The sequence below is a fragment of the Labeo rohita genome, chromosome 2, assembly GCF_022985175.1.
Source record: "Labeo rohita strain BAU-BD-2019 chromosome 2, IGBB_LRoh.1.0, whole genome shotgun sequence".
NCBI lineage: Eukaryota > Metazoa > Chordata > Actinopteri > Cypriniformes > Cyprinidae > Labeo > Labeo rohita.
Genome location: NC_066870.1, coordinates 31,529,726 through 31,556,504, shown reverse-complemented (window position 1 = coordinate 31,556,504; position 26,779 = coordinate 31,529,726). Strand labels below are relative to the sequence as shown.

Below are 26,779 nucleotides of genomic sequence, written 5' to 3'. Positions count from 1 at the left end.
ATTCACATTTTCATTCTTGTCGCTTCTTATCTCATGTTTCCGTTCATTAAGAAAACTAGTCAGTAAGTTTCATTTGTCATGCCAGAGAAAACATTTAATTTAGCTGAAATCAGATTTTGGAAATGGTGGGAAACCTTGATAGGAGTCAGAAATGTCTTAATTTCCTGTTCTGTCTTTCGCTAAAGAAAATAAGGTTTTAGAGGTCGGCTTTAAAAAGGAGCCAACAGGATACTGATTTTTAAAATATGTTATTTTGGATAATATTTGAATATGTCTTCAGCTACCAATAACACTATAGTGCTCTCCAATCTGTTGAAAGATTTTGCAACATTTATATACATTCTGCAGATTTCCCTTCAAGACTAGCACAGAAAATGCAAAAAGTCTGGGCCGAGGCAAATTGTTTGAACTGAGCATAAAATCTTGACCAAAGATGGTCATGGCTCCAGTGCTAATGAATTTAACAAATGCCAGGTATAACAGGGTGAAATACTATGAGCTGATAGGTCCGCAAATGATTATAGAATTACCTGATTAAAAAAAAACAAAAAACAAAAAAACTCTGATTAGACAAAAATAATAATAATTAATAATAATAATAATAATATTAATAATAAATGTGTAAAAATAAAACTTATAATAAAACAAACAAACACTACATTTAGTGTTTTTTTAATTATGAAAATTCACTAAATGCTAAATGCCTAATTTAACCAACTCATTAAGGCAAATACATATTTTGTATGTATTGTTAAGCAAATTTTCTTTTTTCTTTGGTAGCCATACGTGTTAATAGGACACTTATAATATACTATCTTTGTTTTTGCAATACATCATCTTTCAAAGCAAATGTACACTACAGCTCAAATGTTTGGGATCAGTAAGATTTTAAATGTTTTTTAAAGAAGTTTCTTAAGCGCATCAAGGCTGTATATATCTGATCAAAAAGACGGAAAAATGACTGAAAAATGGAATTTTCTGAAATATTTTTGCAATTTAAAATAACAGTTTTCTGTTTTAATATACTTTTAAATATAATTTATTATTGTGAAGCAAAGCTGAATTTTCAGCATAATTACTAGAGTCTTCAGTGTCACATGATCTTTCAGAAATCATTCTAATATGCTGATTTATAATCAGTGTTGGAAACAGTTGTGCTGCTTAATAGTTTGGGACCTGTGATACTTATTTCTACATTCTTTGATAAATAAAAAGAACAGTGTTTATTCAAAATAGAAATTTTGTGTTACAACATACAATCCTATTCAAATGTTTGGGGTCAGTAATTTGTTACTTTCTTTCATTTAAAGAAATTAATACTTTTATATAAATCATACTGATTTTGAACAGCAGTGTATATGGATATAGTTTTATGTCCTATACGCGACAACAAAAGTGATTGTGTATTGCCACATAATTCATATTGTAATCCATGCTGAGAACTCATAAAACATTTTCAGATTGTCAGAGTAATTCAGATTGTGATTCAAAATGTTCTGTAAACTCTAAAACATGTATTTTCTTTTTACAGTGAAGAGCTTGGGCAATTGCTCAGAATGGAAAAACAAAGTTTTTTTAATTGTAAGTGGGATTATGTTTGTTAAAACCTGACGTATCTCCACCAGAGTATGAGGAATATAGCTTAGCATTTCTTTTAAAGAAATTCCATAGAATGTTGAATAATGCTCATAAACTCCAAGGAATGCCTGTTTCTGCAAACCACAAGAATGGAGTGGGTTGTACAATCACATTCTTAATGCTTCAAGGTATTCTGATGAACAGTTACATGAAGAAACAACATAAATCATTGCAAATGAACCCTTTTTTATTGAGGCACTTTTGCAGTTTTACAAAGTAAGGTTTACTGTTGTTGCATTTGAAAAATGTCCAATATTTCTTATGCTTTGGACTCTATTACAGCTACAGTTTCATTCCACTGAAATGAAAACTGCATTTTTAGGAGTTCCTATTGCAACAAAAATACCAGGTTATACTTATGAATGAGTTGAAAACCAACTCAGAGCGTAGACCATGGTGTCCCAGACAAACGCAATATAAAGCTGGGTTTGAAAACTGTCAAATATTAAAAAAAAATAGCATAATGGAACATACAGTATGTTGGCAAAATAACATTTACAAAAAGGTTAGAACAGTACAGCTGGTAATAATCAAAATGATCGAAGGGCAAATCAACATTGTGCATATGAAAACATATAAATAAGTATATACAGACACGCTTATATCTTTGTCATTGCAGGCAGAAATGCAGGAGACGCAGTGCTTTGGGTAAATTAGCTGCCAGCATCCTACCTGCACGTTCAGATGAGTTACAGAAAGTTATGTAAAGGTCAGGTAAATGTCTGTTTCCAGTACTGATAAGCACTAGAGCAGAGACTGCAATTACCTTACTGCCAAACATGAAAACAGTTCCAGGTTAATCTAATTTGAACACGCACCGCCATACACGCAAACACAAGAATTTCTGGCAGTCCAACTCAGAAAATTCAGACGCTATCTACAGCTAGATAATGAGACTGTTTAACAAGCACAACTTAAACACAGATAAGAGTAGAATGTATTTACACTGAGATATATTACTAACACTAGTACAAACAAGTGCATGACTGGGGCTCTGATATAAAAAAAAATATATATATATAAAAAATTCAAAAAGGCACGTCCTGGTGGTCACACTAAAGATAATGAAACACTTAAATACAGATATGATACACAAAAAAAAAAAAAAAATCAGTTTCACAGCTGTACGGTTCATCAAGAACCTATAAAAAACCTGACGTGACAATCCATGACCAAAATCAGAGCTGAGGTGTGTGGCTTCCAGCCACAGGTTTTCAAATGGTTAAAACATAAAAACCTCCTTATGAAAACCTCATACAGCATGTTGTGAAGTGCTTTCCTTTACTTAAGCATAATATGATGTAAAAAGAGTAAATAGCACATTAAAATCACCCCAAGACTGGACCTAAAAAAGTTCCTGTTTGCAGACTTGACAACTGTTGTCAAAACGCAAGAGTAATACAAAACAAACACAAAATAACAGAAATAAAAAAGTTAAAGGCATAAACAAATGCATATTTAAAAAAAATTCTCAGAAATGAAAGCTGAAGAGTACAGGAAGTGAGCACATGTGTCTTTTTATCAATACATCACAGCATTTATGTCATTAGTCCATCAGATCATCATTCTCTGAATGTATGTCAGTTATGAGGAAGGTTATGCTTTACATACTTCCTTGTTCCAGGGAAAAAGTCCAATGACTGCTGTCTTATAGATAATAACAGCTTTGGCATGATGATGTAATAAACTCTAGCAGTTCAACATTGTGCTACACCTACAGTGCGTGTCGAAGTATAGAAATCAGGTTATCACTCAATATAAGTGATGTAAGTGTCTTTTTCATATGCATGTTAGAGTCTACAGCTCCATGTTTGCATGTGCGTTTGCGGATGCTTTAGGCTTTGTGTTGTTTTTCGCTGAAACGGTGTATTGTAACACAGCCGTGGTAGGAGATGGGTCGAGGCATAGCAGCCGTGGATGTGATGATGCCAGAGGCCGGGTCATAGCACACGACGTTGTCAGAGGCTTCGCCGTTTTCTCCTCGTCCACCCAGGACGTAGATCTTTCCATTGCAAACTGACATACCACAACTCTCCTAAACACACACATAGACAACACAGAATTAAAATCAGTATATGGGACAAAATGACAGGAACTCTGAGGTGTTCACTAGGCTTAAGGTACCTGTCTGCTGAAGGTGTGGCCCACATGCATCCAGTGGTCCTGTGAAGGATCGTAGCAGTAGATGGACTTGGTGAGGCCACCGCATACGTAGATGAGGTGGTTGAGAGAAACGGCAGAGATATTAGGTTTGGTGATGGGAATACAAGCCTTCAGGTGCCAGCTGTCTGTCTCTGGGTCATAACACTGGACCTGAAACACAACAGAGAAATGTTGTTTTACAAAGGGACAGTTCACACAAAATCTAAAATTCTGTCGCTAATTACTCTACGACTAGTAATGTCGTTCCAAACCCGTAAGACCTTCATTCATCTTCGGAACACAAATTAAGATATTTTGGATGAAATCCAAGAGCTTTCTGACCTTATAGACAGCAATGCAACGGCCCAGAAAGGTACCGTAATTTTAGGATGCTATGAGAATACTTTTAGTGCGCAAAGAACATATATTTATTTATTTTATTTTTTAGTCACTTTGACAATATTTAGATGGGGAAAAAAATCTGTGCAGTATTTTAAAAAAGTAATTTTGTCAATGAATCAGTATATATATACACTGCAGTTCAAAAGTTTGGGATCAGTAAGATTTTTAATGTTTTTTAAAGAATTCTCTTATGCCCATCAAGGCTGCATTTACTTGATCAAAAATACAGAAAAAACAGTAATACTGTGAAATATTATTGCGGTTTAAAATAATGGTTTTCTACTTTAATATATTTTAAAATATAATTTATTCCTGCGATTCAAAGTTGAATTTTCTTTAGCCATTACTGCAGTCTTCAGTGTCACATGATCCTTCAGGTATCATTCTAAAATGCTGATATATTACTTAGTATTATATATGTGTGTATTATATATGTGATTCTTTTTTTTTTAGGTTTCTTTGATGAATAAAAAGTTAAAAAGAACAGCTTTTATTCAAAATAGAAATCCTTTCTAACATAAGTCTTTGATATCACTTTTTCTCAATTTAACATCCTTGGTGAATAAAAGTATTAATTTCTTTAAATAAATAAATAAAAATATAAGACCACAAACAAAAGACCACTGACCACAAACTGTTAAATGGTACTTTACACACAGTCACAGAGACGTCTGCATTTACATCTGGAAGATGTATTTTTTAGTGTTTGCTCATCTGCAATATGTCTATAGGACGTTTCCTATCAGATGTCAAATAGACGTCAGTTAGATGTCTTTAAGATGTTTATGAATTAGAATGTATGTAAAACTGACATCTTACAGACATCTGCCAGATGTTTGTACACAGCAGATTCTTTCCAGATCAAGTGATCTTTAACAAACATCTTGCAGACGTACATGTGCTATCTGGGTATACTGTTAGAAAAGAGTTATATTTTAAATAAATGCTGTTCTTTTTAACTTCTTATTTATTAAAGTAAAATTTCACAGATTTCAACAATATATTAAGCAGCAGAACTGTTTTCGACATTGCTAATAAATCAGCATAGCAGAATGCTTTCTGAAGGATCACGTGACACTGAACACTAGAGTAATGATGCTGAAAAGTCAGCTTTGCATCCCAGAAATAAATTACATTTTAAAATATATTCACATAGAAAACAGTCATTTTACATTGAAATAATATTTCACAATATTACAGCTTTTGGATTTTTCATCAGATACATGCAGCCTTGATGCGCATAAGAAAATTCTTAAAAATATATATAAAATAAAAATTGTACTGATCCCAAACTTTTGAATGGCAGTGTAGATATTCTTGCTTCAATGTGCAGAAATTAAACACATTCCTGAATACATGAATATACAGGTGTTATAATGGTGATCAAACACCATAGTCAGAACCTCTTTGAAAATTCCTCAGTCATCAACACAACGTCCTATTTAATGAGCTGAAAGCAGAGAACAGGCCCTGAGGGCGAAAAACCAGAACAAACTAAATCTAATATTTGCATTCTTCAGTGCAAACAATCTTTCTCTGTGGTGGCTGATGTATAGATTTAAGAAAGATTGACAATATGGATGTCACTGAAGACAAGCACACTGACAGAGTGTAAAGATATATTGTCGAAAAGACACCATTTGGAAACTCTCAGATGACAGATGTAGCATTTATAGAAGAGCATGCAACATTTTGTATAAGAGAGCTTTGTATTAACTACATCAGATCCTTCCCTTTCATTCCTTTTCTTCCTTTTCTTTTTATCTTCCAGATGGCAAGTAAAGAATGCAGTAATCTGAGCACTAGAAAATCAATGAGAGAAACCCATGTGAAATGTTATCCGAGATGGCAGCAGAGTCTGAGGACAATACGCTCAGCACGCAGGTCCACCTGTCCACTAGGTTACAGACCACCTGCACAAACACACACATTCACTACCCATCTGCTGTTAGTAGCCCTTCTGTTCAAAAAGATGCCCATATTTTAGGGGTTACATGAGGCCCGTTACAGGTGAGTTCAACAGGACCCTTCTCATACACTAATGTTCAAATGTTTGGGGTCAGTGAGATTTTCTTTTCTTTCTTTAAAAAAAAAAAAAAAAAAAAAAAAACAACTTTTATGCAGCAATTTGATACATTATTTATATCAGATGTGACAGTAAAGACATTTATAACGCTACAAAGTATTTCTATTTCAAATAAATACTGTTCTTTTCAACATTCTATTTATCGAAGAATCCTGAAAAAAATGAAAAAAAATATATTAAGCAGCACAACTGTTTTCAGCATTTATAAGAATGAGAAATGTTTCTTAAGCATTAAATCAGCATATTCAAATGATTTCTGAAGAATTATGAGACATTGAAGACTGGAGTAATGATGCTGAAAAACCATTGAAATAAATTATATTTTAAAATAGATTCAAACTGTTATTTTAAACTTCAAAAATATTTTAAAATAATAACGTTTTTACTGCATGTATCTTGATAGGCTAAGAGACTTTTAACTAAAATTTTGCCCAATTTTACTAAAATGTTTGAATGATAGTGTATATGAGGGAAAAAAATTTAAATGAGTTAAATATAAGATATAAACATTATGACAAACCCGAGTGAGCTGTCTCACTGGCTGTTTAGATAAGCAGGTATCTTCTAAAAAAGCACTGTAACCAAACACCAAAGCAAAACTCAAAAGTGACAAATTATCTATATGAAACCAATCAAAAATGTCTCCAAACCTGGTTATGCTGGTCTTGGTTTTGGTGCATATTTCATCTAGTCAGGCTGGGAGAACAGCTTTACCAGCAAGCCATTTTAGCCTAGTATAAGTACACCCTCTTAACCCTCTTTTGCTCTTGTTACAGTCTATTTGCTCCATGAAGGCATCATGTTAAACAGGAAAATCAGATCACAGTATCATTCAGACTTACTAAAGTTGAACACGTTGTTACTGAATGTAACAGATAGACAGGTTTCAGGAAATGAAGAATGTGAGTACATTTGCCCAGCCAAAGACAACAAAGGTTAAAAAAAAACCTTTTATTTGATAAAAGCCCTCACATCTGTTTACGTAAACAAAACAAAAAAAAAAAAAAATCATGATTTTTCCTTTTCAAGGCACTTACTCAAGAGCACTATTGGAATGGTCTGCCAGCTTTGAAAAGTCACCAGGTTTAAATTGCATGTTTTAGATCAAGAACAGAGACCAAAAGATTTTGGTTTCATTGAGCTCTGTCTGATTTAATACTGTGTGTGTGTGTCTAACACTGTTTCTCACTCACCTTATTGGAGCAGCTGTTTTCAGAGGGTTGTCCTCCAATGATGAAAAGTTTTCCTGCACAGGTGGTGACCGCCGGGCAGGAAACGGCTTCTTTCATGGGAGCCACCTCAGTCCAACGGTTGGAGAATAAGTCGTACACCTCCACGTTACTGAGACAAGACTGTCCATCATAACCTCCAATGGCATACACCTGCAGGATACATACATATGTTCACCTACACTCTTAAAAATAAAAGTTCTTTATAATAGAAAAAGTTTCTTTAGATTTCTCCAAAATGGTTTATTTAGAAACTGTTCACTGAAAGGTTCTTTGAGGAACCAAAAATGTTTTTTCTATGGCATCACTGCAAAAACACCCTTTTGGAACTTTTATTTTTAAGAGTGTAGCGATCTAAATTAATACAAAAAAGTATATTGTAATGAGTGGGGCGTGGCCAAGAGCCATGGGAAAGGAACGGGGCCGGTGGAGTATAATGACACTGAGCGACACCTGCGCCACTCACCAGTCTCGACTCCCACGGAGGAGCTCCGGAAGGATAAAAGGAGGAGTGACGACAGTGGAAGACAAGAGAGGATCAGGCCTGGACTTTAATTTGTGTTTTGTGTGCAGCAGTCCTCCGTGAGGGGCAGTCGCTTTACTTTTGTGTTTGTTTATTGTATTATTAAAGTGTTTACATGTCTGCTGGTTCCCGCCGGTTCCCACCATATATATATATATATATATACGTGTGTGTGTGTGTGATGCGATCTAGGAAAACCCAACAAATGGTAAAAGTTTATGATGCTTTAAAGTCTTAATGTTTTGTACATACATACATATATATATATATAAATAAATAAAGCATTTTTCTTAACATTTTCATTTTGACAATGGTCATCCTGTAAACTGTGCTTGATTCTGTGCATATTTCTCTCCTGATTTGGACAAGATGACATTTTCACTGAAGAAAGCAATATAATGGATAGAGTTCTAGTATTTTTGCCAGAAGCAACAGTTTGAAGTTAAAGGGGTAGTTCACGCAAAAATGAAAATTACCCTATGATTCCAAGATTTTTTAATGGCAGTGAATGGCTGTTGAGATTTTTGAGTCCAATAAAGTGCATCACCCACTGAAACGCTACTCTCTTGTAAACGCAAGTGCGACAGGCACAATCGGATGGATACAACAGGACAGACAATATTTGGCTGAGATACAACTATTTAAAAATCTGAGATCTGAGGGTGCAAAAAAACATTTTTTTTTTTGAGAAAATCATCTCTAAAGTTGTCCAAATGAAGTTCTTAGCACTGTATATTACTCATCAGAAAGTTAAGTTTTAATTTATTTACGGTAGGAAAATTACAAAATATCTTCATGGAACACAATCTTTACTTAAAATCCAAAGATTTTTGGCATAAAAGGAAAATCGATAATTTTGACACATACAATGTATTTTTGGCTATTGCTATAAATATACCCATGCTACTCAAGACTGGTTTTGTGGTCCAGGGTCACATTTTATGATGGATGGATGCACTTTATTGGACTTCAAAATCTCAACAGCCATTCACTGTCATTATAAAGCTTGTAAGAGCTAGGACATTTTTTAATTTAACTGATTGCATCTGAAAGGAGAAAGTCATACACCTAGGATGACTTGAGGGTGAGTAAATTGTAAGGTAATTTCCATTTTTGGGTAAACTTTTTTCTAAAAACATCTTGATGATGGATTTGTTTATTACAAACATGTAGCTTTTTGCTTCACAAGACGTTAATAGAAGAACTGGAGATGTGTCAGTTACTTGTGGATTATTGTGATGTTTTTTTTGTAACAGTTTGGACTCTCATTCTGACAGCACACATTCACTGCAGAGGATCCATTGGTGAGCAAGTGATGCTACATTTTTGTTCTGATGAACTACAAAATGGATGTGGGTACATTTTAGGCATTCCTTTTTAATGTGTACTTAATTGTCAAATGAATTTGCAATTTATTCTATTATCAGGCCAATAAACAGTGACAGATCAAACATAAGCAGCCCATTTCCCTAGCTTATGTTCGGCGTTTCTCTGTAGTTGTTCAAAGAGAAACACTCGTTGTATCCTCTCCACACAGCTTCATCCTCAAACTGACACAGCAGAGGAAGTGTGGAGGGGCCACGATAACAACATAATGACACTGACCCACATTAAAGCTGTTCAACAGGAAACCTGTTCAACAGAAACGAGAAACAGATCGCAGTTGCCTAAGGCCTAAGATCATATGCAACGTAAACGCACATATAGACAGATGACCTCTGACCTAAGAGGCTAAAGTTCTCTTATTCACACTCTCTGATGATCTAAACCCCGTCCCACCCTGTCTTCACTGACTAAAATTGCATTTATTTCACTGAAATCCATAATCTTATACTTCATTATTAAAAGGAAAGTAAAATTGTATTAAAACGTGCTTTCCCTTCCATGATAAAAATATATTTTTGGTGATTACGGTCTAGTTCAAAATGCTATTTTGCTTGGTACAACAAATAAATTATTCAGATTAGCAACTGGAACCCCATCGTCTTTGCATTCTGAAAACGTGCAAGTCATTTCATAAAGAACTGCACAAACAAGATAAGAGAATGATGGATGGACACAGAAGTTGATGGAATGAAATCATGTAAGATATGCTATCAAACATGATTTTTACCATCTACCTGTGCATGCGTTTATCATTCTCTTATCTTGCTTGAACTGTAGTTGTTACCCCGTATGTGCAGGTGATCATATTTCAGCCAAACACTAAAAAGGGTTCTTCTGAAATGTCAAAGAAAGAGATTCATTCTTCAAGGGGTCACTACCTGAACTTAGCAATGCATCTGGAATGCAAACATGGGCATAAACAACATAAACAAACACAAAATGAAAACAGCTAAGGTACCAAAAAAAAAAAAGCATGTAAAGTGATAGTGCACTGAAATGTTAATTACGGAAACATAATTTGCTCACCCTCATGTGTTCCAATAAAGAAAGCGTCATACAAGTTCAGAACAACATGAGGGTGTAAATGTTAACAAACCACTTATTTTTGGCTCAACTATTTCCTTTAAAATGGAATCCTCCTTCTAAAAGATCTACAAACATCCTGAAAACCAAGCAAGTGTGTCTGTAAACAACTATAGAGGTGGACGGGCACTGGGCGAACACATATGCATACAGGAAAAGAGAATTAGAACAACTGTTTTCCAAGGAAAAAAAAAAAAAGTCTCAAGAGAGCATTTTGTGCGTGCCTCTCTCTGTGCATGACAGAAAACATGTCTTACATAACAGGCAGAATATTGAACCCCCTGCATGTGTAATAAAGTGCATGCGTTTAACAAACTCACAAAATAAAACAACAAAAAGATCATCATAAAATATACAACATGAAAAACTCATAAACAATTCACAGGAAATGGAGCATGATTCTGCGTAAGACAAACACAACACAATTCGGGCAGCTAATATAAAATTATCAGTTAAATTGCAACAGCCCAATCTGATTACAGCTGTAAACATTTGATAATAATAACACTCCTAAACATGCATTGACAGCCTGGCTATTAAAATGTGGCATCTGCACTTTTTACATTTGTTGCCCTTCTTATAATGAAAAGTTTTGTTCTATAAAAACCCTAAAATTTATTTCTCTTACTCCACTTATTGCATATATGCATAAAAAAAATGCAACTAGGTATACATATGTATACATCATATATACAGTTGAAGTCAGAAGTTTGCATACACCTTGCAGAATCTGAAAAATGTTAATTATTTTACCAAAATAAGAGGGGTCGTACAAAATGGAGGTTATTTTTTTTTTATTTAGCACTGACCTGAATAAGATATTTCACATAGAAGACATCTACATGTAGTCCACAAGAGAAAATAATAATTGAATTCATAAAAATAACCTTGTTTTAAAATTTTACATACACTTGATTCTTAATACTATGTTGTTACCTGAATGATCCACATATGTTTTTTTTTTTTGTTTAGTGATAGCGGTTTATGGGTCACTTGTGTGTCCTGAACAGTTAAACTGCCTGCTGCTCTTCAGAAAAATCCTTCAGGTACCACTAATTCTTTGTTTTTTCAGCATTTTTGTGTTTTTGAACCCTTTCTCAATAATGAGAAATTGATTTTGAGATCCATCTATTCACAATGAGGACAACTGAGGGACCCATATGCAACTATTTCAAAAGGATCAAACACTCACTGATGCTCCAGAAGGAAAAAACATGCTTTAAGAGCTGGGGGGTGAAAACTTTTTGAATTTGAAGATCAGGGTAGATTTAACTTATTTTGTCTTCTGGAAAACATGTATCTTCTGTAGCTTCAGAAGGACAGTACTAAATGAAAAAAAAAATACAGGCAAGATAAGAAAAGTGTACACATATTCATTCTGTTCAAAAGTTTTCACCCCTGGCTCTTAATGCATTGTTTTTCCTTCTGGAGCATCGGTGAGCATTTGAACCTTCTGTAATAGTTGTATACGAGTCCCTCAGTTGTCCTCAGTGTGAAAAGATGGATCTCAAAATCATACAATCATTGTTGGAAAGGCTTCAAATACACAAACATGCTGAAAAAACACATAATGTGTGGGACCTGAAGGATTTTTTGGAACAGGGGACAGTTTAACTTAAATTCAACTTTTATTTTCTCTTGTGGACTATATGTAAACATCTTTTGTGTGAAATATCTTATCCAGGTCAGTACTAAATAAAAAATAACATGTATTTTGTATGATCCCTCTTATTTTGATAAAATAATTAATATTTTGCAGATAATTAAATATGGGAAAAAGACCAGTTGCAATGGGAGATAAGTGAAAAATTTGAAATAATTATTTAGAAGAAAAATAAGAGGAAATCTGGGGACATTTCAAAACAGGGCTAATTGTGATAAGGAAAAAACAATGGAACAAACATGGGTGGGGATGTCTAAAATAAAGCCAAAAGCATATTTCTCCTTCAACAGCCATTCAGTGGTAGCCATGCATTTGCACCAATTAATTTTTTTTTTTTTTAATTTACCATCATTAGATGGTTTACCACTGCAACACAAAGGTGCAAATCCTGCATAATTTTCTCCATACAGTCACACTGCACTAAAGGAAGTGTGGTTTTGATTTAGGAAATGGGACACTGAATCTGGAAACACACACACAGACACATGCACACCACTCCCTCTCACCTTCCCCAGTAGAACGGTCATCTTGTGTCTCCAGCGACCCTTATTAAGAGAGGCCACTCTGATCCAGACGTTGAGCTGAGAGTTATACATCCACACGTAACTGCTGTTGATACGTCCACCTGTAAATATCAACCACAACATAAACAATGGCATGAGCAGGTTTTTTTTTTTTAAACATTAAATCTGTACCCAAAACCTCACTTGGGAGATACCTTTTTTTAAAATTAACACTGCAGAAATGTCTCAGAAACATGAAGTTAGTTCTGAGCCAAATTTGGTTTATCGAATACAATGTAATTTTTAAGCATCAGTGTCCAAATACGTTTTGGGGCCACTGTACAGCTATCAGGGTTGCTGCAGGATTTTTAAGCTCAAATTTAAGACTTTTTAAGACCTTTTTTAAGACCTGCACAAATAAAATTAATACCATATGAGCAGGGTAAGGCAATGTCTATGGTTAAATATTAAACTGTAAAATGACTAAACTACTGTGAAAACTGATTTACAGTTCAGATTTTTCACAAAAACAAAAAGTTGTATAAAGTGATACACTTCACATTTCTTTAAAGTATCAATTTTTAAGAAGAGTCAAAACTTTACTTATATTAATTGAAACAATTATCATTAATAAATTATTATATTAATTAAAAAAAAACATACAAATACATGTTAGTGTTTAGATTTTTATGATGAATTATCTTCTTAATGATCCACCAGTTCACATTTACAGCTCTGCATGTTTAGAGGGTAAAAACATGGGTCGCTTTTCGCTTTGGTCTGAACAAAAACAACCCCAATACTATGTTCCTGCAATACCAGAGGCTGCAGTTCTAGGACCACATTTATAGGACCCTATTTTTTGGGACAGTGCCATCTAGCAATTATATTCCAACAAAGAAATATCAAACAGACGCAAAGACTAGATCCATTGAAACTACTTATTTTTTTTTATCTTGCCATTTTATTTTTAATGTAAAAGCTCACATAAACTTGAGTGTTCAAAGGGGTGTCAGAAATCTCCATTTAGCCCATTTAACTGTAAAAAACAGTTCATTGTGCTGCTGGATGTTGTAAATTAGTATTTGTATTCAAATTATTTTAAATTTATTGAAATACTAATAAACACACTAATTTGTATGGCAATTGTTTTACCGTTTACTTCACTTTGTTAAGTGGGTCACACGTCAGACATGAAGCGCAGCAGCTAATGAACAGAAATCTAGAATATACTGAAATAAATTAGACTAAATATTTCAAGAGGGTTACCCAGGGCTAAGTTTAGGATTAGGAGCTGGTTAGGACAATAATTAAGCGTATATAATTAAACAACTGCATTTAGTATTTTCTTAAAAATAATATACAGATATTGAATAGCAACTGCTATAAATAGTATGAGCTGTTAATGCATACATACGACAAATAAATAAAATAAAATAAATAAATAATTAAAAAAAAAAAAATTACAGGGTGAAATGCGGTCCTGAAACTACAGCCTCCTGTATTGTAAGAATACCCTACTCAAAACAACAGGCATATTGAAAATGCACATTCAATCTCTGCCAGCAGATGGCGCATTCGGAACTGCAGACATGTGTTTCCCCGGTAACCGCAGTACACAAAGCAGCTCAGCACCGGACTTTGAACGTGCAGCGCTCATGTTTATTTAACGAAATCACAGCCTTTTGAAGTTTAATCATGACACTAAGCTGTATCGCAATTCTGGTCTTCCCGTGCCTAAAATTTAAGACCTCTTAATCATAATTAAGACTTTCTTGTACAATTGAAGACTTTTTATGACCTTAAATTTGATAAACTAAATTTAAGACTTTTTAAGGACCCGCGGCAACCCTGAGCTATCAACCACTAGCAGCTAGTTTGTGGTCAAATATTTCAACCCTGATCTTCAAATTCTCACTTTGAGACAAGACCGTGTCTGTAATTACACAAAGCACAGTGCTTCACCTGTGTTCCTGTTAAACAGAAATGCTCCCTCTGATCTGAACGTCCTTTCTTGTTGTCATCTATGTTTATCTAAGGGCTGTTCTATTCTGCTCCACTTCACAACTCGGCCAAATGGCTGGTTATCATCCAAACAGCAGGTCTGAGACAAGCTCTGACAGACCTTCTCTCCTACACACGCTATACACCTGGGAGCAATGAGGCTTTTTTTCTTTCTCAGTGCTGTCAAAGTCCCTTCAAAGTATGCCATTGCATTAGATGGCCATCTTTGTAATGCCTTTATTCAGTGATTTTCAGAGCAGAAAACTTTGGCATCATAAATTTAGCCTCTTTAGCTCACAGAAAGCACATGAGTGTTAAAGTAAACAAACTAAATATAACCATCTTTTTTAACTGAAAGACATGGGAAAAGGAAAAAAGGGAAGCTTAAAGAAGGAAAAAGAGGAGGTAGAAAATAAATGAAGAACTTTTTTGAGGAAGTACAAGTGGCACAAGAAGAATTACAGTGCTCATGAACTCCATTAGCGGATTAGATGAGCAACTGTCTGGTAAACAAAGGCAGATTCAAAATCTGTAATTAAAGAGGATGTTCTTGCTTTGTAATCTAATACTGAGTAAACATAATAAAGCCTGGCTCCAGTCCTTTTAGTTCACTATGCTGTCATAAATATCCCCGGACAAAGGCCTTTGTGACATTCATTCAGACTGAAGACCAGACAAACCAGCATTTAAAATGGAGTCTGTCTCCAGCTGACACTTCACATGTTGTCACTAAAGCTTGTTTAAAGCAGACACTTTCAGAACCGGATGCAAAACCTGCAGGTCAACTGCAGGTAAAGCTAGTCATTAACAGAAACATTGCTTGACACATGCTGACGGGATGTAGCTTCAAATTGGTTTTGGACAGTCCTGAATGTTTTAGAGGCATAGAGTAAAGAAACCTACTTATTTGGGCTATTATTATTGACAATTTTCTTGGCAATATTAATTGTGACCCTGGACCACAAAACCATAAAGGTCAGTTTTTTGAAATTGAGATTTATACATCATCTGAAAGCTGAATAAATAAGCTTTCCATTGATGCATAGGATCATATTTGACCAAGATGCAACAATCTGAATATATGAAATCTGAGGGTGCAAAAAAACCCTAAATATTGAGAAATTCGCCTTTAAACTTGTTCTTAGCAATGCATATTACTAATTAAAAAATTATGTTTGATACATTTACGGTTGGAAATTTACAAAATATCTTCCTGGAACATGATCTTTACCTAATATCCTAATGATTTTTGGCTTAAAAGAAAAATGTATAATTTTTGGCTATTGCTACAAATATTCCCATGCTATTTAAGACTGGTATTGTGGTCCAGGGTCACATATTACAACCTAAAATAATAATCATTCTTAAAATTCATAAAATTTATTACAAAACCACTGCAAACGCCAGTGGTAAATTGTGGCCTAAGCAATACAGTCAATGAGGAATTTAAACAGTTTTATTCCTTTCTTATTCCTTTCCTTATCTCTTAGTTAGTGTTTCTTTTTCTACCACACCTTGATGACATATATTAAAAATTACACTTGTAAATAACAAGTAGGCCTACTTTTGCATTATGCAATGGCGTGAAAGGGTTTAGCTCCGGATGTGATTTATGTTTAGTGACGGCCCTGTTCATTAGCCTCCTAAAATGGTCAACTGTGAACAGGTAACATCAGATTAGTGTATGTTCATTCAAAACGTCAAGTTGTAAAACATATGTCCTCTTGGTCGGGTTTGGATCTCTAACATATTGGCTGGTTCCTAGAAACGCTGCACGTGTCTTTTTGCTGCTGACTCACATCCACTGCCTCAGGGAGGAACTGCCAACCAACTATGTCTTCCATCATATTTCAACATCGAAATTCGAAATTAACTCGTTCTGGTCACAGCACTAGAAACTGATCAAAATAAAGGCAGACATCTAAATGAAAGTAGGGAGTGATGTTGCAATAAACATCTTTAAAATTAGTCCAGACGTTTCTCTTGTTCCGTTGTTGACATTGCAAACATAGGTTGTGAAATATATATCAGTGTCTTTTGTCCACACAGTGAAAGTCCAATGTTGTTTTTGCAGAAGAAATAAGTCATGCAGGTTTGATCAACATGCAGGTGAGTGAATGACAACAACTATTAATTTTGGCATCTGCTGAAGAAATGCACACACAGTGTTCCTAGGAAAGATCAGTTGGCATGTATTTAGTACATTAATAATATGTGAGCTGTCCAAAGTAGTTACTTTAGAGTAGAAGTTGACTATCGTCTTTATTGCAGTTACACGCTCATGTGGCGTTGCTGTGCTATGTATATGTTTTTAAACATTGCGGTTTAAAAACAAGTGATTTTAAGCCATTTAAACTTAATTAGCAGCGAATGAGAACTTGTTTTGCTATATGCTTGTGTGGTCTGAGAGACAGGCGCGCACATGTGAAGACGGTGTTCACAGAGCGCGGGAAAATTTGAGTTATTTTTGGTGCTTTATAGGTCTTGAACTGTTAAATACACACACTTGTAGGTCTTTGCAAGTGTACTCATAAACACTGTAATTTAGGTCTTAAGTGAAAGCAAACAGCTGAGAAAAAAACCCCATGTGTATGTTGGATCAGGGCAGCTCTTAAAGTGATAGCAGTCATTATGCGCGGACAGGTGCATAAAATAGCGTTCTTAAATTTGCGAAGTATGCATTGAATCACTGATCTAGCAATCCGTGCACTTCTATTGTATGGCGGAGGTTTTTGTTATTCTTGAAAGAAATCCAAGAGTAATGTTTATCAAAGACAGCTGAACCACCAGGCCTGTAGGATATGACTTTTGACAGAAGAGAGGGACAAATTTAGTAAGAGGCCTCTGAACTTGACGTTGGAGGCTGGCCAACTGCACGTGCACGCGAGAACAGTAACAAGAAGTGTGTGTTTACGAGCATGTGTTAGAGACGAAGAGAAGGGGCAATCCTGACACGTGAGAATATGAGTGCGAAAACACAGCTCTATTCATGGAAATCAGACATACAAAACACACTGCTAAGTACTTCATGTTTTTAAATCACCAAACAATGGCTCTAGAAGGAGAAGAATAAGAATTAAACAGTTCAGAATTCATTTTTATGGCATCTAACTTTAAACAAAAACACATGTGACCTAAAGGAATTTAGATCAAGTTTCAACGCATAAAACATCACAGAAATTTCTCAAATGCATGACCTGTATATATAGCCAGTGACCCAGGATGACGTTATGCAATAACCTTATCAGCATCTCCTGCCGAAAACTAAAGATTGTTCCTGGAACTATTCTGAAACTCCTGGCGCAAATACTCTCCCAAGATGCCACTCGCCTCTGCCAGTTAGAGTTTAAAATGTCCTAAGCGCTCAGCCAATAGATTGCTAGAGTTTGCCAGTGAGAAGCCCTTGACACACTGGCTGGTCACAGAGGCAGCTGTTGTTTCCGATTTTCCTCAAATCATAAACAGCTGTTCCAGAAATGTCCTCACAAACAAGGCATTTGCTAAAAGCCTTTAATGCACTACAGAAAACCCTGGACTGATTTGTCCAACCCATCCACACAACAACAGAATTTGTTGAAGGGATATAGTTCACCCAAAAATGTAAATTTAATCATTAATTACGCACCCTCATGTCGTTCGAAATCCATAAAACCTTTGTTCATCTTCGAAACACAAATTAAGATATTTTCAATTAAATCCAAGAGATTCCTGACTCTTTCAAGAGCTTTCTGACTTTAGACAGCAATGCAACTACCATGTTCAAGGCCCAGAAAGGTAGTAAGGACATCATTAAAATAGTCCATGTGACATCAGCGGTTTGACTGTAATGCTATGAAGCTACGAGAATACTTTTTGTGCATAAAGAAAACAAAAATAACACAAAATGAAGAAATTGTTAGGTAAAGTTGTTATTTTTGTTTTCTTTGCGCACAAAAAGTTCTCATAGCTTCATAATATTACGGTTGTACCAAAGATGTCACATGGACTACTTCAAAGACTTTATATATAGAAATCAGTGTTGCCAAGTCTGTGGTTTTCCCCAATTATGTGATATTTAGCCCCTGGAATGCAAATTTTACCTAGGTACCCCACCAAAAAAGCACGTATTTTACCCCCGGAACATGATTTTTACAAGGTTAGTTTTGAGTAGCAATGGGGCGGGTTTTGTTGTGATAACCTGGCAACCCTAATAAGAAGACTGTGCACTCCTATTACTCATGAATGGGAGAAAAGAAACCCAATATGGCGTAAAAGCCCCGCCTTCTAAACACAAGAGCTAATCGTTGATTAGGAAAGTCATTACATCACTGCAGCTGCTGTTAGAAGCTCCGGTTTCTATAGAAACAGGCAGCGTTTGCAAACTCGCGCTTATGACTGTGCATGCGCATTGGCTGGTCTAGCATCAAAAACAAGCTTTTTTTAAATGATATTTGAACATAAGAAACAAGCTTTATGAGATTACTGCTGTCAAATTTCATTGGCGTATTCATATGTGAAATTTAATCGTAAGCTTAGTGAACAGATATGGAGAATTTGATGTTTCCCCATTCAAAGAGATAGGAGCTGCAATGACTTGTCTTAAAGGGACTGTTTTAAAAAAGTCCTTACTACCTTTCAGGGCCTTAAAAGTGTCAGTTGCATTGCCGTCTATGCAGGGTCAGAAAGCCCTGACATTTCATCAAAAATATCTTAATTTGAGTTCTGAAGATGAATGAAGGTTTTACAGGTTTGGAACGACACAAGGGTAAGTAATTAATGACAGAATTTTCATTTTTGGGGGAACTATTCCAGTTTTTAACCTGTAAGGTGGTATAAGTTAGGTCACTTAGAAAGGTTATAGCACACCTTACTTCAGACAGTGATATTCTTCAAATGCTTTGAAGGTAAAAAAGAAACAAAACAGCTCAAATTGCAAAAATCAGTATGTAAATATTCTTGTTAGCATGATTCACATATGAATTTTTTATTAGATGTCATTAATGCTCCAGGCAGACATCAAGACTCCTTCTTAACATGTAAATCTGAGTGAATTGACTTTTATAGGAAGTTCGACATGTCTGTGCCAACAACACGGATCAAAAGAGCATGTGTGTTTGGGTTCCTCACAACTAGCTTCTTTGTGATCAGCCACAGTGACCACGTACAGGATGCCACCAGCACCAAAAGTACAGCAAATATCACCTAACCATTTTCTGTCTGCACTTAGAAATAAAATACAGTATTATAAATAAAAATAAAGGGTGGTTCTCATATAGCTATGATGAGGACTTTGGATCAGTGAGGTTTTACTGTGGGTGGGGCTACTCAAAAACAGAAAACGAAATATCTTGCAATTTATAATTTGTCGCATAGGAATAAGCGGGACTAACCTGACACAATGATATCATTGCGGAGGGCGCACACTGCATACTCAGACTTCGTGTACTCAGGGTGTTTAGCAAGAGACGTCCACTCTCCTGTCACAGGGTCGTAACATTCTGTGTACGGCAGATTGAAACCCCCCATTCGCTCACATCCTCCCACCACCACAATGACTTCAGAGAAACCAGTAGACCTGCAGACAGGGATAAAAAAAACAATACCAGATAAGCATGGGCTTTGAAGTTGTGACATCATCAGAAAAGTGGTTAAGCTTCATTCCTGCTAAGGTACAATGAGCTTCCGCTATGATTCATTGGAGAATGAATCCTCTTCCTATACACTGTTACAAGTAAGAGGCTTACATAACAAATGCTCATTTGTAACCCTGGACCACAAAACCAGTCATAAGGGTCAATATTTTGAAATTGAGATTTATACATAATCTGAAAACTGAATAAGCAAGCTTTCTACTGATGTGTGGTTTGTTAGGATATGATAATATTTGGTTGAGATACAACTATTTAAAAATCTGTTATCTGAGGGTGCAAAAAAAACAAACCTTGAGAAAATCATCTTTGAAGTTGTCCAAATTAAGTTTTTAGCCATGCATATTACTAATCAAAAGTTTAGATATATTTATTGTAGGAAATGTACAAAATATCTTCATGGAACATGATCTTTACCTACTATCCTAATGATTTTTGGCATAAATGAAAAAATTTATTTTTTTTGGTTTTGGTTTTTTTGTTTACTTTTGGCTATTGCTACAAATACACCCGTGCTACTTTAGACTTTTAAGTACTACTTTGCTACTTAGGTTTTGTGGTCCAGTGTCACATTTATCCTTGCAATTTTACTGAGGTTTCTTATTTCTAGACAATAAAACATACATGCATTTAATTTATATTACATACCAAACCAAAACCCTAAAAAAAAATAAAATAAAAAAAACACACACAAACCACTGACACAACAGATGTCTGAAACACTATGTGACAAAGCCGAGGGCCAGCAGAGCTCTTTTAAGTGTGTGTAGCACAAAAAACAAAAAATCCTGTATGGTGAATGTGTGTGCATTTCAAGTTTGGATTCGGGCTGTATGTAGGCATTTTTCTAAATAACTAAATCATTTTGAAATATGATTTCCATTAAAGGCACAGCAGTTATATGGCAGTCTCTCTGCCAGCACAGTGGAAAGTCTCAAAGCAAGCTCAAACATTTTTAACCCCTAATACAGATAACACCTCCACAACACAGATACTGCTTCTAAATACAGATATAGAACCCATATTAGGATACTGACTCTAAATACAGAAACTCCATATCAAGATGCTGCTTCCAAGTGTAGATTACACCTCTCCACATCTGACTTCTAAAAATACTTCCTACAAAAACAGTTTCCCAGAATAAATACTCTCTAGTCTCTAGTGCAAGAAATGATGCCACTAAACTGAGACATGTTTTCTAATTTTAAACCTTCTATTAAATGCATACTTTCTATAAACAGAAGTACTTAATGATCCCTTCATTAAGATGATGAGTGTGTGTGTAGAAATGGACTATGTTTGTTCTGAAGAAAACGTGAGTGGTGCCTGGCCATGCAAAAGTCACCACCACAATGCCAGGATGTTGTTATGTGGTTGCTAAAGTGTTTTGAGTGGTTGTTAGTTTAGTAGGTGATATACTGGTCTCAAGATATGGCATTCCTCCTAGAATACAAGAACATTTTTTGACTTCCCAGTTATCATTCGCATAAGTAAGAGCAAAAACACTGGAGATTATGTGCTGAAGTTACTAAGGTTTAAACCCAAAGTACACTTTTTTTTTTGTTAAAGGAGAAGTCCACTTCCAAAACAAAGATTCACATATAATGCACTCACCCCCTTGTTATCCAAGATGTTCATGTCTTTCTTTCTTCAGTTGTAAAGAAATTATATGTGAATCTTTGATTTGGAAGTGGACTTCTCCTTTAACAAATGGAGGCGTATTCAAGTAGAGCGCAATAATGTCTCATCCTCAAAAGTTCAACACACACAGAGTCCATTGAAAACCTGTTTTCAGTTAGGCCACATTCTCTGTGAACTGTCTCTAATTTTAGTTCCTCACAGGAAAAAAGAAATTATTTCAAGAGCAAAATCTGATTTTTTAAGAGCAAATCATCTTATCGGCCAATTTCCGGTCACAAATGTACCTGCGGGGTCTGGTTCGTGGCGACATCATCTCATTGCCGAGTACGTGATAGCGACGTGCTTCATGCAGCAGCTGGTAACATTCTGGAGCATTCTGGATAAGTTTATCACCTTCCACCTGCAAAATATAATCACATTCTTAAAGCTTGACCTTGTCTTGCTCCCTTGTATCTGCCTTTCTATAGAGTTCAGCTATCTTGTTTAAATAAACTTGTTGCACTGCCACAATAAGGAAAGAGCCTTGACTTGGCAAACATCAACACACCTGTCGATAGTTTTCAAGTTTACCCCAAGATCTTGATTAACTGGTTCAGGTGTGTTTGATTATCATTGGAACGAGAAACTACACTCCATTTGTACTTGGAAGTCAGAAATTCCGGTAGGAACTTTTCACTGGAATGTCTTTTTACATCAGAGTTCCGATTCAGAACCTTAGAGGAACCACAACAAGGCCAACTTCAGAATCCAATATGGCTGCTCAGAAACAGTAGCAATATACTGATTATTAGTGTTTCTGTTTTTTTTTTTTTTTTTAAATCGACTGGTATTGAAGTTGGTTTTACAACTTTGGTACTGGAATGTGGTCAACTCAGTTGTAACGTCATACCTAGCTCTGACATCCAACTTCCGAGGTAAATGGAATGCAGCAACACTTTACATCTAGCCAAATCTCAAGGCCTTGCTTTATCTGGTTCTGTAATTTTAGGACCATGCCATAACCATGGTAGGGTTCATTTTCACTTGAGGAGACTTCCAAGCTGTTCCAAGCTTTATAATGGCAGTGAATGGGCGTTGAGTTTCAATAGTCTAATCCAAGTCCAATAAAGTGCATCCATCTATCATAAAAAGTGCTCCACACCTATGTCTTACATCATCCGCTGGAGCGCCACTCTCTCTTATATGTATATAGGACAGTTAGTGGAAGCTAGAAAATACGGCTTATAAAGTTTTAAATATGGATATATATATTTATTTTTAAAGATTAATTTTTGGCATTTTTATGCCAAAAAACGGTGCAACGTTGCTATATGTCGGCGCGCTACCCACAAAGCTATTGGCACCAACAAATTTGGATATTTTTCATACACAAATGCATTGATTTACTTAAGAAGGCCTTTATTAACCCCCTGGAGCCACGTGGACACTTTTTATGATGTATGGATGCCCTTTATTGGAATTCTGTTGGACTACTAAATATCAACACCCATTCACTGTCATTATAAAGCCTGGAAGAGCCAGGACATTTTAATACAACTTTAACTTTATTTGTCTGAAAAAAGAAAGTCATATACACCTAGGACGGCTTCATGGGGCAATTTTCATTTTTGGGTGAACAATCACCTTAACTTATAAACTTTTATAAGTCATAAACGTTTGTTGGTCACAGAACCTATTTTCTGCAACAATCCAAAAGCCAACCGAAAAATCACCCTGTCAGGGGAACCAGGATGATGCTAACTTTTGGATTGGCCTACAGAAATATGTCATCGCTGCGGCACTCTATAAACTTCTCAGTGGCACATTTCTAGATTTGTTGAACTAATACGGAGTTTCTCCACTCACCGTCTGTACAAAATAGTTTGGGTGCAGGAGAGGCAATCGGACATGTTGTAGCAGATCTTTCAGCATGGGTCTCCGGTACTCCACGCCATGGTAGACCCAACGCATCACTGCCTCGAACACCACCTCCTCCCTGCCAATGGACAGCTCATCGCTGGCCAAGTATTCCTCCAGCTCATCTTTGTGGAGGTCTAGAAACTCTTCATGCTGAGCCACCTCTGGAAAATTCAGCAAGGCGAAGGTGCGGCAGCGACTTGCAAGCTGTTTGAGAGAGTGGGCGTCAGCGAAACGCTGGATCCCAAGGCAGTTGCAGGGGTCCAGCTGCTCTTCCAGGAATTTTGCACAAGCATCCCTCAGAATTACGATCTGGAAGAGGCTGGAGGTCTCGAAGAGGAACTGGACGTTGTGCGTGGTGATGCAGGCACGACCGGTGTAAACATACTGCAAGAACGTGTCCATAGCGTCAGCCTGGATGCCGTTGATCTCCACGAGCATCTCATGGCTCTCTCGGTGGTCGTTGCAGAACATTGCACGGAAGTAACTGCTGCAGGCCGATAGCACGGCACGGTGACACGGAAACTCGCGACCCTGGACACTAATGATCACGTCTGTGAATAGGCGGCTGTCGCGGAACTCGTTGAAGACCTGCAGAACGTTCTCAGAGTGAGAGGAACCAGAAGAGAAGTTGAACACATCACTCAGGGTCTTAGACTCCACTTCAAAGACTTTACGCTTGATTCCTGGCGATTCCGGCATGCCACCAGAGTTCTCATGATTGAGACGGCGACCCAGAATGAGCACCATGATTGTATCTGACAAGAGCCCTTCACCACAAACAGTCACTATCAATGGATGCAGAAAAACGATCGGAGATCATCAACACCTGTGGAAGAACACATTTACAATCAGCAAACACTATATTAGTGGTATTCAAGACATTTAAGGAGGTCCACCTTCTTAAAAATTAGTATTACTGTCTATGCTACAGCACACCAGTCTGTAATTTTCAAGTAAACCTCGGGCAGTAGTAAAAATATTATTGACCATTTTCATGATTCATTTCATACAGACTGTTGCCAGACTCACATTTTCAAGGAGGCATTTTGACCCTGAAAGTCAAGTTCATGCTTAAAATCTATCAATATTTGTTAATATAACCATAATCTTTATTACATTCTCAAGCATGGTTAGAAATGCTGTCATACAACAATAGCCAAAAACAATGCTAAAATAGCATTTTAGGCTTTACATCTGAGTGCCCTAGGTGAAATCAGTTGAAAAGTAAAGCCATTTCAGAGGAAAAAGTTGATATATGTGACCCTGGACCACAAAACCAGTCGTAAGTATGGGTCAAAAACTGATTTTTCTTTCATGCAAAAAATCATTAGGATATTAAAGATCATGCTCCATGAAGATATTTTGTAAATTCCCTATTGTAAATATATCAAAACTTAATTTTTGATTTGTAATATGCATTGCTAAGAACCTCATTTGGACAACTTTAAAGGCGATTTTCTCAATATTTAGATTCTTTGCACCCTCAGATTCCAGATTTTCAAATAGTTGTTTCTTGGCCAAACCATACATCAGTGGAAAGTTTATTGATCATGTATAAAACTCAATTTCAAAAATTGACCCTTATGACTAGTTTTGTGGTCCAGGATTAAACATTAAGGCAAAATGTGAACTTTTATTATTTTAAGGTAAAATGTGAAGTGTTTTTATAATTGTATAATGAGTGTTATCACATTCTATCACAAGGGTCATGACAATCAAATTTTTTAAAATACAAATGTGTTAAGGTTGAAAAGCAAACTATTGCATTGAGGCAAAGGCATTGAGTTCATAAATATCTGAGAAGGTTAGACTGCAAAACGTCAAGACATGTGACCGGTAAAAAATAAATAAAAATCTATTCCTCAAGGCAATAGAGCACTGATATAAAAGAAACACTGACTCTTTATGGCTAAGAGATAAAGTGAGCGAGTGAGTGAGCAAGAGAGGGAGAGTTTGCGCAATCTTTTCTTTTAAGTCACTCAGGTTTGTTTTGTTGTGGAAGTAGAAATAAAGGAACATGGACGGTTGCTCAATGTTTCCTCTACAGCTGAATTGGCTTGACAGCAAAACATGCCCCATGTGGACTGAAATGATGACATCATATAAATAAGATCAATTATGAGTAATTTCTACTCCATAAAAGGCTTTAAACCACAGAGAAAGAGAATCCCTACCATCTTTCTAAATAGCCTGACAAAAATCCAGCTTAAGATTAAAGCTGGTTCTTAGCTGGTCTAAAGAGGTCATTAGTTGTTTGAGGCTGGGTGAAAGCTACTCCAGACATTATGTTCCAATAACCATCCTAGCTGTTTTGTTGCTGGTCCATGATGCTCTATTATTGTCCACAGTGCTCAGCAGGCTAGACTTTTTCATGGAGTTTCTGAATAAACATCAGTCTCAGAACTTAGAGATGCCTACAGACATGACCTCAATACCACATGCAGTGTAAAAATGTCAGAAAGTGGTATATATATATATATATATATATATAAAACTTACCACATTTAAACATTTAAGGAATCTTAGCCTGATAATGCGCCATAAACGTACATGACAATAACATGGAAGCGTTAATGCAGTCAATGTATCTGAATTAATCGTATCTCAATCATTACAGTTGTTCAGATGAAAGTTCAGCATTATTTTTCTCACCTTATCCACAGGAGATCAACTTTCTGCAAAACATCAAAAACAACAGCAAGGGTAAGATCCTTAAAAGTAAATGCGAACAAACAATTCCGTTTGATTCTACAAAACAGATCCATAAGCGTGAGCACTTGTGCTGTCACTCTTAAATTTTCTTTGTCAACGTCCGTTTCATAACCGCTCTCTGCGTGCTCTGGCACAAAAGAGTACACACGCTGGCTTTGAGCTTCTGTTTTCTCAGCTGTTGAATTGCGTTCATGGGAAATGTAGTTTTGTCGCTGTCTCATTACTCCTTCAAACTAGCAAA

At 36.0% G+C, this 26,779-nt stretch overlaps 1 protein-coding gene across 1 annotated transcript; it reads right to left on the bottom strand.

Annotated features, from left to right (window-relative positions):
• Positions 1-3,286: 3,286 nt before the first annotated feature.
• klhl24a (kelch-like family member 24a) lies at positions 3,287-26,737 on the bottom strand. The gene is made up of 8 exons (XM_051129208.1): positions 26,479-26,737; positions 23,773-24,652; positions 22,212-22,327; positions 20,029-20,213; positions 12,659-12,777; positions 7,462-7,650; positions 3,763-3,951; positions 3,287-3,673 (listed from the first exon to the last, which is right to left on the bottom strand). The coding sequence occupies exons 2-8, from the start codon at positions 24,571-24,573 to the stop codon at positions 3,473-3,475; spliced, it is 1,800 nt and encodes a 599-aa protein (XP_050985165.1). The 5' UTR covers positions 24,574-24,652; positions 26,479-26,737; the 3' UTR covers positions 3,287-3,472.
• Positions 26,738-26,779: the final 42 nt, after the last annotated feature.

Bases quoted from the DNA above. Each gene is read 5' to 3' on its own strand.
- klhl24a (XM_051129208.1), bottom strand. From the start codon at position 24,573: ATGGTGCTCATTCTGGGTCGCCGTCTCAATCATGAGAACTCTGGTGGC. The intron at 3,952-7,461 runs GTGAGTGAGAAA...GTTGTGTTTCAG, and splicing joins AAAACAGCTGCTCCAATAAG to GTCCAGTGTTATGACCCAGA. The intron at 3,674-3,762 runs GTACCTTAAGCC...GTGTGTGTTTAG, and splicing joins GCCACACCTTCAGCAGACAG to GAGAGTTGTGGTATGTCAGT.